This window comes from Curcuma longa, unplaced genomic scaffold (genome assembly GCF_044706935.1).
Source record: "Curcuma longa cultivar G26 ecotype Majalengka, Jawa Barat unplaced genomic scaffold, ITB_CL_G26_1.1 contig_14126, whole genome shotgun sequence".
NCBI lineage: Eukaryota > Viridiplantae > Streptophyta > Magnoliopsida > Zingiberales > Zingiberaceae > Curcuma > Curcuma longa.
In genome coordinates, this window is record NW_027429672.1 from 1 (window position 1) to 17500 (window position 17500).

A 17500-nucleotide genomic window follows, 5' to 3' on the forward strand; every position below is an offset into this window, starting at 1 on the left:
CACCTCCTTCATATACATCTTCTCCTTCTATAATACTATAATACTGTGACATATCATCCATGTAACAAGGACTATCTCTATCTTAGCACCAGCAACAATACCAGCATCTCCATTCGAACCGTGGGAATTATTTTGGGTTTTCTCTAGAATCAGAATTAATACATCCTCCACATTTTACCAACTTCACCTTCTCCACTTTCTTCTAACATTTTATCTAGCCAAGGATTGTCTCTATTATCTAATAGTCCATCTTTTATTTCTCTAATCCACGGCATTAGAGGATTTTCATGATCAAAATTGCATCAAAATCAATTAGTTGATCTTTTTTGACTGCTTTCCTTCTAGAATATCTCTCTTCTTTTAGCATGTCTCTCTCTTAGCCTTATTGTAATACTGGAATACCAACTTCTCTAATTTTCAGATGTCAATTTGTTTTTCTCGTATGAATGTGATCAAATGTTGTCCAATTTCTTTCACACTGAGAGACTCAGACATTCTACTTATTCCAGTAGATATTCATGTAGAATGATCATGAATTCTTCTCTTTCTCATGTATGCAGTACCTCGGACGATTATCTTTATTTGGGAATCGTTTATTCTTAATTTATGCGGTATCACCTTTTTTCCTCTTCTTTTGTTTTAATTTCCTTGAATATTCCTTTACACCACCTGATACAGAAGCCTGGATTCTTCCTCTAGGTTCCACTTAGTGTTGCCATTGTATGGGCGTATGCATTCTTTCTGACAGCGGGCGGGGTTTACAACTACAAGGGTTGCAATTCAAATGTGCCAAGTTCAAACATTTTAACAGATGGATGTAGAAGACATGTGACTATTATGAAGAATTGTCGAACTGATGTTTCTAATGCCTGGAAAACTGCTGCTTGGGTCAGGGTTCCTTATCCATTCCAGTGGGGCTCTCCCACCTTTCATTTCAAGACATCATTTATCATGGTCATTATATCACTCGTTGCATCAGTTGACTCGGTAAGTGGTTTTCCTGTTAATTATGTTAGAAAAACTTGTCTAGAAGGTTCAAACTTTTTGACTATCCAAACTTGAACAATTTGTTCTTTACAAAAGGGTGTATGCAAGAGAGCTTGAAGCTGCAAAATATTTCCTGTTGCTTTCTGACATATTCCTATAACCAATACGAAACTTAAATTTTGCTTATTTGATATTTCATCCAGATTGGTTCATACCATTCTACATCATTATTAGTGAACCTAAAGCCCCCAACTCCTGGAATTGTCAGCAGGGGAATAGGCATGGAAGGGTTGACAAGTATATTAGCTGGACTCTGGGGAACTGGAACTGGATCAGTGACACTGAGTGAGAATATACACACTCTTGATGTAACTAAAATGGCATCCCGAAAGGCTCTGGAACTTGGAGCAGTACTATTAATTCTGTTGTCATTTGTAGGTAAGGAAGCTTTCTGTTGAAAAAAAAAAATCAAACGATAGTCAAATGCAAGTATTCTAGTTTCCATAATAATTGTATTTGTCCTAACTATTTGGTGTGGTTGTATGAATCTTATCCCTTCATTAAACTCTGTGCAAGGATATATCACTGATAATTATCCCTGGACTTTGACATTAAATCGACAAGCATACTAGAACCATGCTTGTATTTCTTGCCAATATCCTGATTTTTTTTTCTCCCTCTCTTTGACAGGAAAAGTTGGTGCTCTCCTGGCTTCTATTCCGCTTGCTTTGGTTGCTTCTGTTCTATGCTTTACATGGGCTTTGATAGTTGCACTTGGCCTTTCTACTTTGCAGTATACTCAAACGAGAAGTTCAAGGAATATAATCATTGTTGGATTCACCTTATTTATCTCTCTATCCGTACCTGCATATTTTCAACAGTATGAACCAAATTCCATTCTCATTTTGCCAAGCTATCTTTTGCCTTACGGAGCAGCATCAAGTGGACCAGTCCATACAAGCAATGAGGGGGTAAGTTTGACATCCCTTTTGATTGTCTATACGCTAACTAAGCCTTTCTTATGAGAGCACTATTATTGAACTAGTGGTTCTGAGCACCATTTCACACAGAATTGTGATACAAGCTGTTTCAGTTTGTTAGATTACTTAATCTGAACAGAGACATTTTTAGTGACGACAGTTGGTTTAAAATCCAGAAAAATTATTGAATTTGGATAACGATTCAATAGTGTTAGCCAATTGCTTGTCTGAAATCATATCAATCTTAGTAACTATGCTGTTTTTTTTCTTCCAAAATACATCATTTTTTTTGCAAATTCTATCAGAAGTGATTGGATTTTTAAATCCCACCCACTTCCTTTGCTACATTACCTGTATGGCTACATTTAATTGACTAAACAGGTTGGTATTTAATAACATTATGCATAGAAATGTAAGTATATTTCCTCTTCCTCCAAGCACAAAACTTGGGGTTCTAATTCTTGAAAATTCTTTCTAATTACCATATAGTTGCCATTATTTTCTTTTCAGAGTTGGTATCAAACAAGCTTTCAGTTCATGCATTCACTTGTACTCAAGTAGATTGGTTGGCATGGGATCATTATTTTCTTAAACTGTTTGAATGGGAGTTTTCCAAATGGCAATCAGATAAAATAGGAGCATGGAAAATTCCATTTTATGCTTCAGTTTCACCTCTAATTTGGTTCCTAATTTTTGCAGTTCAATTTTGCTCTGAATGCTCTTTTATCTCTTAACATGGTGGTCGCCCTCATCGTGGCATTCATACTCGACAACACAGTTCCTGGTAACAAGCAGGAAAGAGGGGTATACATATGGTCAGACAGAAGTACACTAGACTTAGATTCGAATTCTCTCGAACCATATTCTTTGCCAGCAAAAATTAGACCCTTGTTCAGGTGGGCTAAATGGGTTGGTTAGTGACCAGATATCTGAGAAGTGTTATCATCCTTGCAAGTGCAGTCATGTCAACTCTCCTGGTATCTCATTACTCGAGATTCTTACAACATGAGCATATTTATGTCATTCTTCCAGACAAGCTGAGAGTGGATATGGATTCTTGTTTCCTAATACAAGATTATAAGCTGTTTGAACAAGAAGTTTCACATGACACAGATGTAAACGAACAAGGTAAAGACAAAAATGAGAAATTGAAAACACAATTGTATTGATTTTTACCTATATATGATTTCTGTTTCATTTTTTCTTTTCTTTAAAAGAAACTATTGCCTAGTTCATTAAACAAACATGCGCCCACTATGTGGTTACTATTCGCATTCATGAACAAACCTGCTCGTATGATTCGTACATATATTACAAATGTGTGCTTCATGTTTACGATGCCTAAGATCTATTCATGGTACTTGGAGGGAGAAAGAAATTCTTTATGTTTCTTTGATATTAATGTTGTAGATGGAGTGGACATGATCTTTAGAATGTATACTGATCTTTATTATTTTAGACGATATTAAACAAGCCATGAATACACTACTCTCCTGAACATAAATCAACTCCTCCCATAAATCAAAATCAATGGTAGAAACTGTTGGCAAGTAATTAAGCAATACACTCTGCTGTTCCTCTACGGATGGACTTCAACATTTTTACGGTGCCAAGGAGTGTAAAATTGGATCTCCCGACCATTATTTGGTTGAACTGGCCTTGCGTTTTCCTCTGCTTCCTGCAAAAGGGAGGAAAGAAAATAGATGTAAATGAATGCCTATGCCCTGTTCAAAATTAAACATGAAACTTCGTACATCATCCACGGCCCGTCTCAGCAAAGCCGTTTGCTCCTTCGACACAGTTCTTATCTGAAATTTATGTTCCAAAATACACCATCAGCAACCGTCCAGAAATTAACATGAAATACTTTGGTTCATGGCGAGTAATTAAATACCTTCCCACTGATGGTCCAAGCAACACCTTGATCACAAGGTGGGGTGGTCAGAGAGCCCATGTATCTGTAATACTCCCTACTTCCTAATTCGATGTGCCTTGGATCCACAAGACCCACTGCTTTCTCCCCTTCTCTTCTATCTGCTATTTCTTCGATATCTTCCATTAGCTGTAAGAAAAAAAATAGGTGAGTAGTCTGTTTATAAATATGTTCCTAGTGCTTAACAAGCTCCAGAGCCCAAACCTCTGAGAGGAAAGTGTCTGGTCGTCCAATTGCGTACATAATGCCCACTACAGCTACACGTTGATCTGCTGATACATGCACCAAATGCAGTTCCATTGCAAATCTGCATGAAGTCAAATTAAACAGACTCGAGTTCAAACATCAGAAAAGGATTGGCTTGTTCCCATGAAGAAAAGATGCATTTAGAGTAGTGAAATGGAGGACCTCTTCCCGTTAATACTATGCTCGGATGGAGAGTGCCAATGGCACTGTCGAAGCTCATAATCGGTGCCGTTGATGTGAATCGTTCCTGCTCCTCCCTCCCATTCCAACTGCATGCATCGATCGATCGAGCATAATATATAGTTGTATTCCTGCTTTGTTTACAAAATGAACGAGAAAGAAAACAATTTGAGAAGATGAATACCATGATGTCATGGCCGCGATTCCTCAGCGTGGCATTGGACGCCCTGTAACTCCTCTGGATACTGCCTAGTCCAGGGACAACATGGACCCTCTCGTGCAAGAGGTCGATAGGGGACTGCATGTCTCCGTTGTTGCACAGAGCCCATTCATGGTGTATCTCTCCCCAGTGTTCAGGACCATTTGGGCTCCCTACCACGTAGCTGAACTCTCTCTCATCCTCTACACACAAAAACAAGATTATATCCCCCAAAGCTTCGAACGGAGGCTTAGTTGATGAAAACATGACATACCAACTTCCTGAGCAGTAGCGAAATAGCTCCAAGGGACGAGGGCAAGGAAGAAGGCAGAGAACAAGAATCCTTTAACTTGTCTCATCTCTAGCATCGCATTGATCGTGTTAGCGAGAGTAGATTGTGGAGGTTTTAAAGCACCAAGGATGGGGCATACAAGTCAACAACGATGTCGTCGAAAGGAAGATGCAGAAGAATTGAATGGAGGACACGTTCAAAACGAAATCAGAAAGGTAGTGCTCTGCCTCCATGTTAAAGACACATGTATCTTTCTATGAAAAAAAAATGATTTGGATACTGTTGATCCTCAGATTTTTCAAACAATCAATGCCGGGTACGATCATTGACTGCACCTGTAATACACCAATTCAACGGAAGCAATCAAATCAAACTATTACAAGTTTTATCATTATTTTTTCATTAGAATAGGACATTCCGTTCCTCCCCTTAGCGAGGTAGGTGAGTGTAAACAGAGGAACATTATAAAGATGCAAACCATGCCTTTGGCTTTCCACATGTTTCTTCTATCTGACGACATCGCTGTGAACATGCAAACCTTTGTCTTTGGCTTACGAGACAGCATTGACAGTTTATGAAGAAACATATTAATCTTTTTTACTAAACATGTGCATTCAGCTCCCTGGCTCCTAGGTCAGTAGTAATTTCCTCGAAAATTTCTTCATGATGCTTAATTAATTCATCCCCATCAAATCTGCTTCCTCTTTCTCTTTTCAGTTTCTAGAAATGTATGAGCTAAATCCATCATTTAATAATTGGAGCTTAGAAAAGAAAATATAGTTGACTTGTTCTTGGTTGCTTTAGAACGCAGTCTTTGTTCATGATTCGTGTTAAAGTCGATGCGATTTCATTTCCTTAGCCTTTGTTCATGATTCGTGTTAACAGTCAATTGCAAAAATCAACTATGCTTTCTTTTCTCCTAAATCTAAAGACCGACGAGGGAACTCAACTTAGAATGAACAGCTGACTTGTATTGGAGTATCGTTCCAACTGCTGCTGTATAATATCAGATCGATGAAATGATAGTTAGGCATTGAAAACCATGTTTTCCAATACCATCACTGAATCCTCACTGATATATGATAGAACACAGCAGAAATGACGAGGCATATTTCGTAGGTGGAGAAGTAAAACAGAACTACGATCATTCTTCTGAAACTTGTGTTCTTAAATCCAAGCCACGGCGACTGTGAATCAGTTCACTGCAGCAGTTTTAGACCATTTGAGAAGGGAGCCTCAAACTCATCCATCTCTGTCTTGGGCGCCGCCAAACCGTCTCCACTCCGCCGCTCTCATCTCTGCTCTCCGACACCGAAATGGCTCCTGCCCTCGTTATATCGATGGCATGCATGCCCACCTTCGCCAGCCTTCCCCACCCGAAATCCGCGTCGTAAACCTTGAACACCGGCGACCCCGCAACGATCAGTGGCTGGCCTCTCTGCAGCGTGATCGCCCATTACTTCTCCGGGAACTTCTCTGCATCCTTCAGCGGGTCTTCCTTAAACTGTTCGATGGCTTCCCTGATGAGTCGAGACAAAGATATATCGTATATTATTTTAACCATACGTATAAATATGCTTGTTGGCATATATCTTTATCAATAATAAATTCATCTTATGTCTTTATATTTTATTTTTATAATATTTAAAAAATTAAAAGTTAAAAATATATATAATATTTCTATCCACTAAAGTATAAGAGAATTAAAATCACATATTTCATTAGTTGTTTACATATAAAAATATATATATATATATATATATATATATATAAAATTTTCGTACTATCATTACGTCTGAACTTTTAAAAAGTAACATGTGATTCTTATTTTATCACTATATCACATTTCTTGATATCTTATATAGTGTCCAAGGAATTGACCTTTTCATTAGATTTAGATGCCGTGGAATCCACTCCATATCTCAAGTAAACATCAACTTGGTCATCACTCAACATCTTCATCATTTGATTACTCACTATGATGTCATTACCATATATCAAGCGACTAATTGATTACTGTTGAAAATTTGAAAATTGAGATTCAATCAAGCCTATTTAATTTTGATGGTGTGACACAATCACTAAAGAATTAATCAACAGAAACCATTATTTATACTAGTAGCAATTTCTTATTTTATCTGATTTTCGTTTTTTAGAGACCAAGTATTTACAATATTAAGCAATCATCTAAAAAAGTTTTTTAAAATTATAATTGAGTACTTAAATAGTATATAATTTAACAAAGATATGATAGTTCTAAAAATTATAAGAAATATTATAAAAGGTGAGATGAGAGAAGAATTGAGAGTTAAAGGTTATTTTTGAAAACAATAATATCAAAAAAAAAAACTTAAACGCATGTTAGAAAAAAAAACATGTAGTTGTCTACTCCCATTTTAAACTGGATAATGATTTGTTGAATGAAAAATTAATATGAAATATTAGCATGAAAGACATAAACATAGAAGTGGGATCCACCTACATGCAATGGAATCTAGCCTCTTGTGTTTTTCATGCTAGCATTTCATGTTAATTTTTCATACAACAAATTATTACCTTTTTAAACTGGAACTTATAAATGAAAAATGGTTGACTGAACTTCTTGGTTGCTGGAGAAGGCAGTCTTTGTTTCGGATTCGATCCAACTGACGAGGGAAATTAGAATGAACAGATTACTTATATTGGAGTATCGATCCAACTGCTGCGTATAATATCCTATCAATGAAATGATAGAACACAAAAGAAATGACAAGGCAGGCATATTTTGTAGGTGGATAAGTAAAAAGAACTACGTACGATCATTCTTCTGAAACTTGTGTGATCTTAAATCCAAGACATGGCGACTGTCGAATCAGTTCACTGCAGCAGTTTGAGACCATTTGAGAAGTGAGCCTCAAATTCATCCATCTCTGTCTTGGGCGCCACCAAACTGATCTCCACTCCGCCGCTCTCATATCTGCTCTCCGACACCGAAATGACTCCTGCCCTCGTTATTGACGGCATGTCCACCTTCACCGGTCTTCCCCACCCGAAATCCACGTCGTAGACCTTGAACACCGGCGACCCCGCAACGCTCAGCGACCTCTGCAGCGCGATCGCTCGGTACTTCTCCGGCAACTTGTCTACGTCTTTCAGCGGGTCTTCCTTAAACTGTTCGATGGCTTCCCTGATGACTCGAGCCGCAGCCGCCACCCCATCTGCTCCCGTGAGGTCGACAGCCTTCGCCTGTGCGAAGTTGCCGCTCATGCAGTTGCCGAAGTACTCCGCTGGTAGCCGGGGCTGAATCCGCTCCCTGCAGTTTCCGGAGAACATCATGTGCACAATGCTGTCCGCGTTCTGCCCTCGCGCTTTGACGAGGGAAACCCACGCGTAAGCGTAGGTCGCCACGGTGTTGGAGCAGTGGAAAGCGGAGTTGTTCATTTTGGAGGAAACCATCTCCTTTAGCTTCCGGAGGTCGTCGGCGGTGAGCGTCACCGTGCCGATGACCGCGTCCGGGAGGCGCGAATTGGACCATCATAGGTCCGATGTTCTGCGCCGCGGCGGCAATTAGGCTACTGAAAAACTTGGAGTACGCATCATTAGGGTTCGGAACTGAACTCCGGTCGAAGGAGGGCGGCGTCGGCGCCTCCTTCTCGCGTCCGGAAGCTCTGCAAGCCCACGACGACACGAACCGTGTGGAGCTTGAGCCGTCGCAGGCCGAGTGGTGGACGGTGACGGCCAAAGCCAAGCCTCTGTTGGGGAACAGAGTCAACTGCACGGCCATCACCGGCCGCTGGCCATCGTCTGTGGGCTCCGGCAGCTGAGCAATTAATGGTTGTATCCTGGTGTATTCGCGTGGGTTGCTTCTCGAGAGGTCGTCGAAGTCGCCGTCGTGCTCGGCGAAGGAGAAGGGAACAGAGTCGCCCTCGGCGTAATGGAGCTCGAACTGGCTGTGGCTGCCAGGGGTAGGGCGGATCTTTCCAGCGAGAGGGTAGAAGTCTTGGAGGGCGAGGGAGAGGGCGGACTTGAGGGTGGAGAGGTGGGAATCGATGAAGTGGGAGGTGGAGTGGGGGAAAGAGTAGAAGAAAACACGTTGCACCGGCTTGAAGTAGAGATAGCCTATGTCGAAGAAGGTGAGGGGGAGGGAGGATTCCGGCACCGATCCAGGCGGAGGAGCGACGCAAGAGATCTCGAGGACTCGGAATTCCGTTGGCGGTGACGCCATTTTAGAGGAGATACTGCTGTTGGACATTCTTGACTGGTGAGCTGGTGGACATTCTCCATGCCCGACGGCATATATAATTATTTATAGGCGATACTGCTGTTTTATTTTCTTTTTGAATTAGGTTTATTATTATTATTATTATTATTAGTTTTATTAATATTTTATCTTTTTATCAGGTTTGTTATTATTATTTTTCTATAATAAAGTTTTATTAAAATATATAAATAATTTTTTATCTCGTCGGTCGCCGACTTGTCATATTTTCATCATTATCACTCTAAACAGTTTGAGTTTTGTCTTCATTATCTTTCAATTTTAATATATTCTCGACAATTATTATCTTTTAATATCAGACGTAAGATAATAATTATTACCTTTTTTTTTTCTCTCCAAGGATAATAAAATGAAGACGCTAGCTGTTGGATTATAAAAATGAAATATTATCAAGAAAAAAGAAGGGTAAAAGTACAAAAAGTACTTATTTTTATTGAAATTATTAAAAATATATATTTTTTCTTTATTATTAAAATAATGATCCATCCCTCATCGATCTATTTTTATTTTTAAAAATATTTTTATTTATTATTATAATAAATACAACATCATAATTATTATGATATAAATATTTCAATTATGATAGACACTAATAAGTATAATATAATTGTTACAAATAATAACTATTATAGGTAATTTATTTTTTTATTAAAATTATATTATAATAATTATAAAATTATAAGAGCTATATTAATAATCATCTTTTCAATACTGATTAATATTATATTATTATTATATTATTATATTATAATAATTATAATTCATAATTATTATTTATTTATTATTTATATTAATTAATATTGTATTGTAATAATTAAAATATATATATAACTATTAAAATTATATAATAATTATATGTAGTTGTAAGATCATAATTGGCTAACGCTATATAATTATTCATGACTACTAATAAAAAGAATGTACTTTTTTATTTATGTCAAAATAGAAAGAAGCAACTCAAACTAAGACAGCCAATGAATGCTAATATTATTATAACAAAGATTCATAAGTTTAATCAATATATATAAGATATTAATAATCTTCAAACATTAAACAAACTCTTCTATAGTCTATCAATCAAGAATATTTTTTATTAACATTTAACCTAATACAAAAACAACAAATTACATTAATTCATATTCTAGAAGGCATGGAACGTACTTTACAAATAATTGGAAGTCTTTAAAGTTGATTAATGTCAAATGATACTAAATAAATGAGTTGGTTAAAGTAGATCCGATCCATTTGGGAATTGATAATTTAAAATCATCATTTCAATGGTTTAAAAAATCAAAACTTTTAACTTTAATATTCAAATATGATTATAATTTGGTTCATGATTCATAGTTCTCTGGAATATATTTTAAAAATTATAAATATGAAAAAAAATTTAAATTTAAAAATATAAACTTATTTAAGTTGTTTATCTATCTAAGAGAGAATTGAAATCATATAATTTGTTAGTTCTTTGGATATTAAAATGTTTTTAGTCCGGCATATGAAAGTTACGAATTTTTTATTTTTTTTATAAATTTTGTCTAATCATTGATGGTTAGAGCTTAAAAATAATTGAGAAGAATATTATATTAAATACTGAATCATTTTTATTTGTTTAATATCAATAATTTTTTAATTTAATATTAATAATATTATATTTTAGCTTAATAAAATGCACGACTGGCATCTTTTATTAATTTTATATGTTTGATAATAATTGTTAATATATATAATTTTATTATTTAATAAATTATATTCTTTAATAAATTTATTATCTCATGCTAGTCAAATAGTTTATAAAAATAATGGAGAATTAAATGAGATTAATAAGTTAGAGATAGAATAGTCCATATTAAAAAATTAAAAAATAAATAGATTGAAAATTCAAAAGGTAAAATAGTTCATATTTAAAATTTTAAAGAAAATAAATTATTTATATTGAACACACTATTAATAGTTTAAAATATTTAAATATTATTAAATAAATAAAAATTATTGAAAAAAATCCAAAATAAGATATTTTTTTAAATAAATATCATTGAACTACGCCACATAACCGATAGTTCAAATCAACAATTGAATCGATTTTAGACGGATTGGCTACGAGTCTAACCTATTGATCTGATTCAGATTCAACCCATGGGTAGGTCTAGTAGATCATTTTTTATGCTGAGTTGTTGGCCCAATTTAATTTGTGAGATCTGAATTTTTTTGTAAAATATATATATATTTATATCTAAGTCTTCAGATTCTGAAAGTATATAATCTTCATTCTTCATTTGTCTATGAGTAAATTTAAAGTACAATTTATGTGTACTTAAAAGCAGATTTTCAAATTATTCATATCAAAGATTCAAACTAATATGTGATGTGTCCAAGAATATAATTGACCTTCTCATTAGATGCCAGGAAATCCACTCCATATTATCTAAAGTAAACATCAACTTGGTCATCACTCAACATGGATTTCCTCATCACAAGCAATTAATTGATTATTGTTCCAAACTTGAAATTTGAGATCGAACTAACACTACTTTGATGGTGTTACAAAATCACTAAAAAATCACTAAAGGATCAACACAAACCATTATTTATACTAGTAGCAATTTCTTATTTTATCTTATTTCCCTTTTTTTAGAGACTAAGTATTTACAACATTAAGCAAATCATCTGAAAAGACAGCCATTTTTTTTTCTTTTGTGTAAAAAGTTTTTTAAAATTATAATTGAGTACTGAGAGATGCCTAAACTGAGTAAACGTAAAACACGAGTTGTTTTCCTCATGTTTATTCAATTATATCTGATGATGTGAACATGGTTGACATTTTATGAAGAAGCGCATTAATCCTTTTTTACTAAACATGTGCATTCAGCTGTTCTTGGCTTGCTTGAGAAGGCAGTCTTTATTTCGGATTCGTGTTATGTAAAACAAGTTCACTGAGATACATATAATCGAAAAATATATAGGAAGGAATCAGCACTGATAGATGATAGAACACAGCATAAATGGCGAGGCAAGCATATTTTGTAGGTGGAGAAGTAAAAAGAACGACGATCATTCTTCTGAAACTTGTGGGATCTTAAATCCAAGCCATGGCGACTGTCGAATCAGTTCACTGCAGCAGTTTTAGACCATTTGAGAAGTGAGTCTGAAACTCATCCATCTCAGTCTTAGGCGCCACCAAACCGATCTCCACTCCGCCGCTCTCATCTCTGCTCTCCGACACCGAAATGGCTCCTGTCCACGTTATCGACGGCGTGTCCACCTTCACCGGCCTTCCCCACCCGAAATCCAAGTCGTACACCTTGAATCCCGGCGACCCCGCAACGCTCAGCGGCCTCTGCAGCGCGATCGCTTGGTACTTCTCCGGCCACTTGTCTGCATCCTTCAGCGGGTCTTCCTTAAACTGTTCGATGGCTTCCCCTATGAGTCTAGCAGCGGACACCACCCCATCTTCTCCCGCGAGGTCGCCGGCCTTCGCATGGGCGAAGTAGCCGCCGATGCAGTTGCCGAAGTACTCCGCTGGTAGCGGGGGCTGAATTCGCTCCCTGCAGTTTCCGGGGAACGCCATGTGCGCAGTGGTGTCCGCGTTGTACCCTCGCGCTTTGACGAGGGAAACCCACGCGTAAGCGTAGGTCGCCACGATGTTGGAGCAGCGGAAAGCGGAGTTGTTCACTTTGGAGGAAACCATCTCCTTTAGCTTCCGGAGGTCGTCGGCGGTGAGCGTCACCGTGCCGATGACCGCGTTCGGAGGCGCGAATTGGACCATCATAGACTCCATGTTCTGCGCGTCGGCGGCAAGGCTGCTGAAAAACTTGGAGTACGCATCATTAGGGTCCGGAACTGAGTTCCGATCGAAGGAGGGCGGCGCCGGCGCCTCCTTCTCGCGTCCGGAAGCTCTACAAGCCCACGACGACAGGAACCGGGTGGAGCTTGAGCCGTCGCAGGCCGAGTGGTGGACGGTGACGGCCAAAGCCAAGCCTCTGTTTGGGAACAGAGTCACCTGCACGGCCATCAACGGCCGCTGGCCGTCGTCTGTAGGCTCCGGCAGCTGAGCAATTAATGGTTGTATCCTGTTGTATTCGCGTGGGTTGCTTCTCGAGAGGTCGTCGAAGTCGCCGTCGTGCTCGGCGACGGCGAAGGGAACAGAGTCGCCCTCGGCGTAGTGGAGCTCGAACTGGCTGTGGCTGCCAGGGGTAGGGCGGATCTTTCCAGCGAGGGGGTAGAAGTCTTGGAGGGCGAGGGAGAGGGAGGACTTGAGGGTGGAGAGGTGGGAATCGATGAAATGGGAGGTGGAGTAGGGGAAAGAGTAGAAGAAAACACGTTGCACCGGCCCGAGCGTAGAGACAGATTATGTCGAAGAAGGTGAGGGAGAGGGCGGATTCCGCCACCGATCCCGGCGGAGGAGCGACGCAAGAGGTCTCGAGGACTCGGAATTCCGTTGACGGTGACGCCATTTTAGAGATGGAATCGAAGACGGAAGCTTGACTGGTGAGCTGGTGGCCACTTCTCCATGCCCGACGACAATCATTTATAGGCAGGCGATGAGTTCTATTGTTTTTTATGATAAATACGAAATCATAATTATTATTCAGATCTACCCTAATAATATCATACTATAATAATTATAATTCATAACTATTATATACTTCATATCTATTCATTTTTAATCAATATTAATCATTATTATATTATATTATAATTATCACAATTCATAATTATTACCATATAAATATTTTTTATTAATATTATATTTTAATAGTTATGAGATAATATCTATTACCTTGTAGCTGTTATATTTGATCAACACCCATCGAATATTACATTTTTAATAATTATAATTTATAAAAAATTTTATCGATATTAATTTATATTATATTATAATAATTAAACAATTATAACTACTAAAGTATATAATTATTATAGTTCTAAATTAGTTACACAACTATAAGTTTATAGTTGTTATAGTATTATTTAAAATAAAAAATTTTAAAAAATAAAAATAGATTGAAGCATAATAAGTTTTTATTTTAATAATTAAAAAAAAGTTCTTTCAACTATTATAATAAAAGGAAACGACGTCCATTTAATTTTTGTGAAGAAGTATGTCTAATATTGCATGCTTGATAATATTATTATAACAAAATTTTATAAATTTAATTAATATAAATAAGATATTTATACTCTTCCAAAATTAAGTTAAATAAAGTCTTCTAAATCTCTCAAGAATATTTTTAGTCAAACAAAGACGGCTAATGAATGCTTGATAATATTATTATAACAAAATTTAATAAGTTTAATTAATATATATAAGATATTAATAATCTCTCTAAACATTAATAAGCTCTTCTATAGTCTCTCAAGAATATTTTTTTATTAATATATAACATAACTAAAAAATATATAGAACAATATTATTTAATAATTATATTCTATTTTGTTTATAATAATTATATCCTAGAATATTATATTCTGCAGAAGAATAGAATATTTATATTCTAGAAGGCATGGAACATGCTTTGCAATATATAATTGAAAGTCTTGAGATTGATTAGATGCCAAATGATATTAAATGGATTAAAGTAGATCCGATCACGAGAGTTCGATGATTCAAAATTATCATAGTTAAAAAAAAAAAATCTCAACCCAACCCACCACTGCAGTAGTTAGATCTCTAATGGGTTTATAGATATCTCAGCTTCAAGATTTAGCATGTGATGCACTATAGGTAAATATTTTTCATTGAGAAAATAGATCATCTGGGTAGATTCGAACACTTATGAAGATCGCTTCTATGCCACGATTTATTTTAGGTGAGCGATATAAAATATTTTTTTGTAGGTTAGGTCATTTGATAGTCCGCCAAGAATAATCGACGTAATCGGAAACATGATCCAAATTAAAAAATTTAATTTTTAATTTTAATTTTACATGGTTCATAAGAAATTATTATTTATATTTTATTTTTAAAAAATATTTAAAATTTTATAAATGTAAAAAAATAAAAATTATGAACTTAATTAAGTTGTCTATGTTTAAAATATAAGAGAATTAAAATCATTTTGATATAAAAATCTTTTTACTTCGGTCAAAGTTACATCCTTTTATTTTTATTTTTGTAATTTCGTTCGATGTTTGAGATTCCAAAAAATCAGGAGTAAAGTAAATCAAAAAGGATATTATATTAAACTCTAAATCATTTATATTTTTTTAATACCAATAGTTTTTATTTAATATTAATATTATTATATTTTAGCATGATATATATATTTGATTAATTTTGTATTATACTTGTCTTCGCTATATATATAATTTTATTATTAAATACACTATATCTTTTTAAAAATTTATTATTGGATATCTCACCAATCTTTTTGGGCAGATTACAAATTTGCCAATCTTTTTCTTTGGTTTACAAGTTACCGTTGACATTTTATGAAGAAGCTCATTAATCTTCTTCACTAAACATGTGCATTCAGCTCTGGCTGCTAGGTCAGTAACTTCCTTGAAGATTTCTTCATGATGCTTAATTAATTCACCCCCACCAGATATACTTCCTCTTTTCTCCATTTCATTTTGTAGAAATGTATAAGCTAAATCCATCATTTCAGTATTAGGAGCTTAGAAAAGAAAATATGGTTGACTGTACTTCTTGGTTGCTGGAGAAGGCAGTCTTTGTTTCGGATTCGTCATGTAAAACAAGTCGATGCATGCGATTTAGTTTCCTTATGCCTTTTTTTTTTTGTATCAAAGAGTTCGATTGCAAAAGTCAACTATGCTTTCTTTTCTCCTAAATTCAAAGACCGACGAGGGAAATTAGAATGAACAGATGACTGATTGTATTGGAGTATCGTTCCAACTGCTGCCGTATAATGTCAGATCGATGAAATGATAGTTAGGCATTGAAAACCATGTTTTCCAGATACGGATCACGGAGATATAATCGAAAATATACAGGAAGTAATTCTCACTAAAATATGGTAGAACACAGCAGAAATGACAAGGCATATTTTGTAGGTGGATAAGTAAAAAGAACTACGTACGATCATTCTTCTGAAACTTGTGTGATCTTAAATCCAAGCCATGGCGACTGTCGAATCAGTTCACTGCAGCAGTTTTAGACCATTTGAGAAGTGAGTCTGAAACTCATCCATCTCAGTCTTAGGCGCCACCAAACCGATCTCCACTCCGCCGCTCTCATCTCTGCTCTCCGACACCGAAATGGCTCCTGCCCACGTTATCGACGGCATGTCCACCTTCACCGGCCTTCCCCACCCGAAATCCACGTCGTACACCTTGAAACCCGGCGACCCCGCAACTCTCAGCGGCCTCTGCAGCGCGATCGCTCGGTACTTCTCCGGCCACTTGTCTGCGTCCTTCAGCGGATCTTCCTTAAACTGTTCGATGGCTTCCCCGATGAGTCGAGCCGCAGCCGCCACCCCATCTTCTCCCGTGAGGTCGACGGCCTTCGCATGGACGAAGCTGCCGATTATGCAGTTGCCGAAGTACTCCGCTGGTAGCGGGGGCTGAATCCGCTCCCTGCAGTTTCCGGGGAACATCACGTGCAGCAGTGGTGTCCTCGTTGTGCCCTCGCGCTTTGACGAGGGAAACCCACGCGTAAGCGTAGGTCGCCACGATGTTGGAGCAGTGGAAAGCGGAGTTGTTCATTTTGGAGGAAACCATCTCCTTTAGCTTCCGGAGGTCGTCGGCGGTGAGCGTCACCGTGCCGATGACCGCGTCCGGCGGCGCGAATTGGACCATCATAGGTCCGATGTTCTGCGCGGCGGCGGCAAGGCTGCTGAAAAACTTGGAGTACGCATCATTAGGGTTCGGAACTGAACTCCGGTCGAAGGAGGGCGGCGTCGGCGCCTCCTTCTCGCGTCCGGAAGCTCTACAAGCCCACGACGACACGAACCGGGTGGAGCTTGAGCCGTCGCAGGCCGAGTGGTGGACGGTGACGGCCAAAGCCAAGCCTCTGTTGGGGAACAGAGTCACCTGCACGGCCATCACCGGCCGCTGGCCATCGTCTGTGGGCTCCGGCAGCTGAGCAATTAATGGTTGTATCCTGGTGTATTCGCGTGGGTTGCTTTTCGAGAGGTCGTCGAAGTCGCCGTCGTGCTCGGCGACGACGAAGGGAACAGAGTCGCCCTCGGCGTAGTGGAGCTCGAACTGGCTGTGGCTGCCAGGGGTAGGGCGGATCTTTCCAGCGAGGGGGTAGAAGTCTTGGAGGGCGAGGGAGAGGGCGGACTTGAGGGTGGAGAGGTGGGAATCGAAGAAGTGGGAGGTGGAGTGGGGGAAAGAGTAGAAGAAAACACGTTGCACCGGCAAACCCTAAACCCTAAACCCTAAACCCTAAACCCAAACCCTAAACCCTAAACCCTAAACCCTAAACCCTAAACCCTAAACCCTAAACCCTAAACCCTAAACC

General features: G+C 37.8%; 3 protein-coding genes and 2 pseudogenes across 3 annotated transcripts; 1 reads left to right on the forward strand and 4 right to left on the reverse strand.

Annotated features, from left to right (window-relative positions):
• Positions 1–560: 560 nt before the first annotated feature.
• On the forward strand, positions 561–3114 carry LOC141816035 (nucleobase-ascorbate transporter 11-like; the record flags this gene model as incomplete). Its single annotated transcript, XM_074703867.1, has 5 exons — positions 561–611; positions 700–987; positions 1191–1425; positions 1678–1958; positions 2667–3114. Coding segments are annotated over 5 exons (1074 nt in total), but the record flags the coding sequence as incomplete, so codon positions are not given.
• Positions 3115–3483: 369 nt separating this feature from the next.
• On the reverse strand, positions 3484–4893 carry LOC141816060 (alpha carbonic anhydrase 7-like). Its single transcript, XM_074703891.1, has 7 exons — positions 4800–4893; positions 4511–4728; positions 4309–4415; positions 4105–4207; positions 3862–4029; positions 3722–3775; positions 3484–3645 (listed from the first exon to the last, which is right to left on the reverse strand). Exons 1-7 carry the CDS (start codon positions 4891–4893, stop codon positions 3547–3549), a joined length of 843 nt encoding a protein of 280 aa, XP_074559992.1. The 3' UTR covers positions 3484–3546.
• Positions 4894–7564: 2671 nt separating this feature from the next.
• On the reverse strand, positions 7565–9027 carry LOC141816094 (phenolic glucoside malonyltransferase 2-like; annotated as a pseudogene).
• A 2936-nt stretch (positions 9028–11963) lies between these two features.
• On the reverse strand, positions 11964–13593 carry LOC141816061 (phenolic glucoside malonyltransferase 2-like; annotated as a pseudogene).
• Positions 13594–16098: 2505 nt separating this feature from the next.
• Positions 16099–17177, reverse strand: LOC141816092 (phenolic glucoside malonyltransferase 2-like). Its single transcript, XM_074703925.1, is given in 2 exon segments — positions 16099–16640; positions 16642–17177. Coding segments are annotated over 2 exon segments (903 nt in total). The 5' UTR covers positions 17080–17177; the 3' UTR covers positions 16099–16175.
• Positions 17178–17500: the final 323 nt, after the last annotated feature.

Excerpts from the sequence above, each read along its gene's own strand:
- LOC141816060 (XM_074703891.1), bottom strand. The coding sequence starts at position 4,893 with ATGCTAGAGATGAGACAAGTTAAAGGATTCTTGTTCTCTGCCTTCTTC. Across the intron at positions 4,030-4,104 it reads CAGACACTTTCCTCTCAGAG|CTAATGGAAGATATCGAAGA; the intron begins GTTTGGGCTCTG and ends TTTTTCTTACAG. Across the intron at positions 3,776-3,861 it reads CTTGGACCATCAGTGGGAAG|ATAAGAACTGTGTCGAAGGA; the intron begins GTATTTAATTAC and ends CATAAATTTCAG.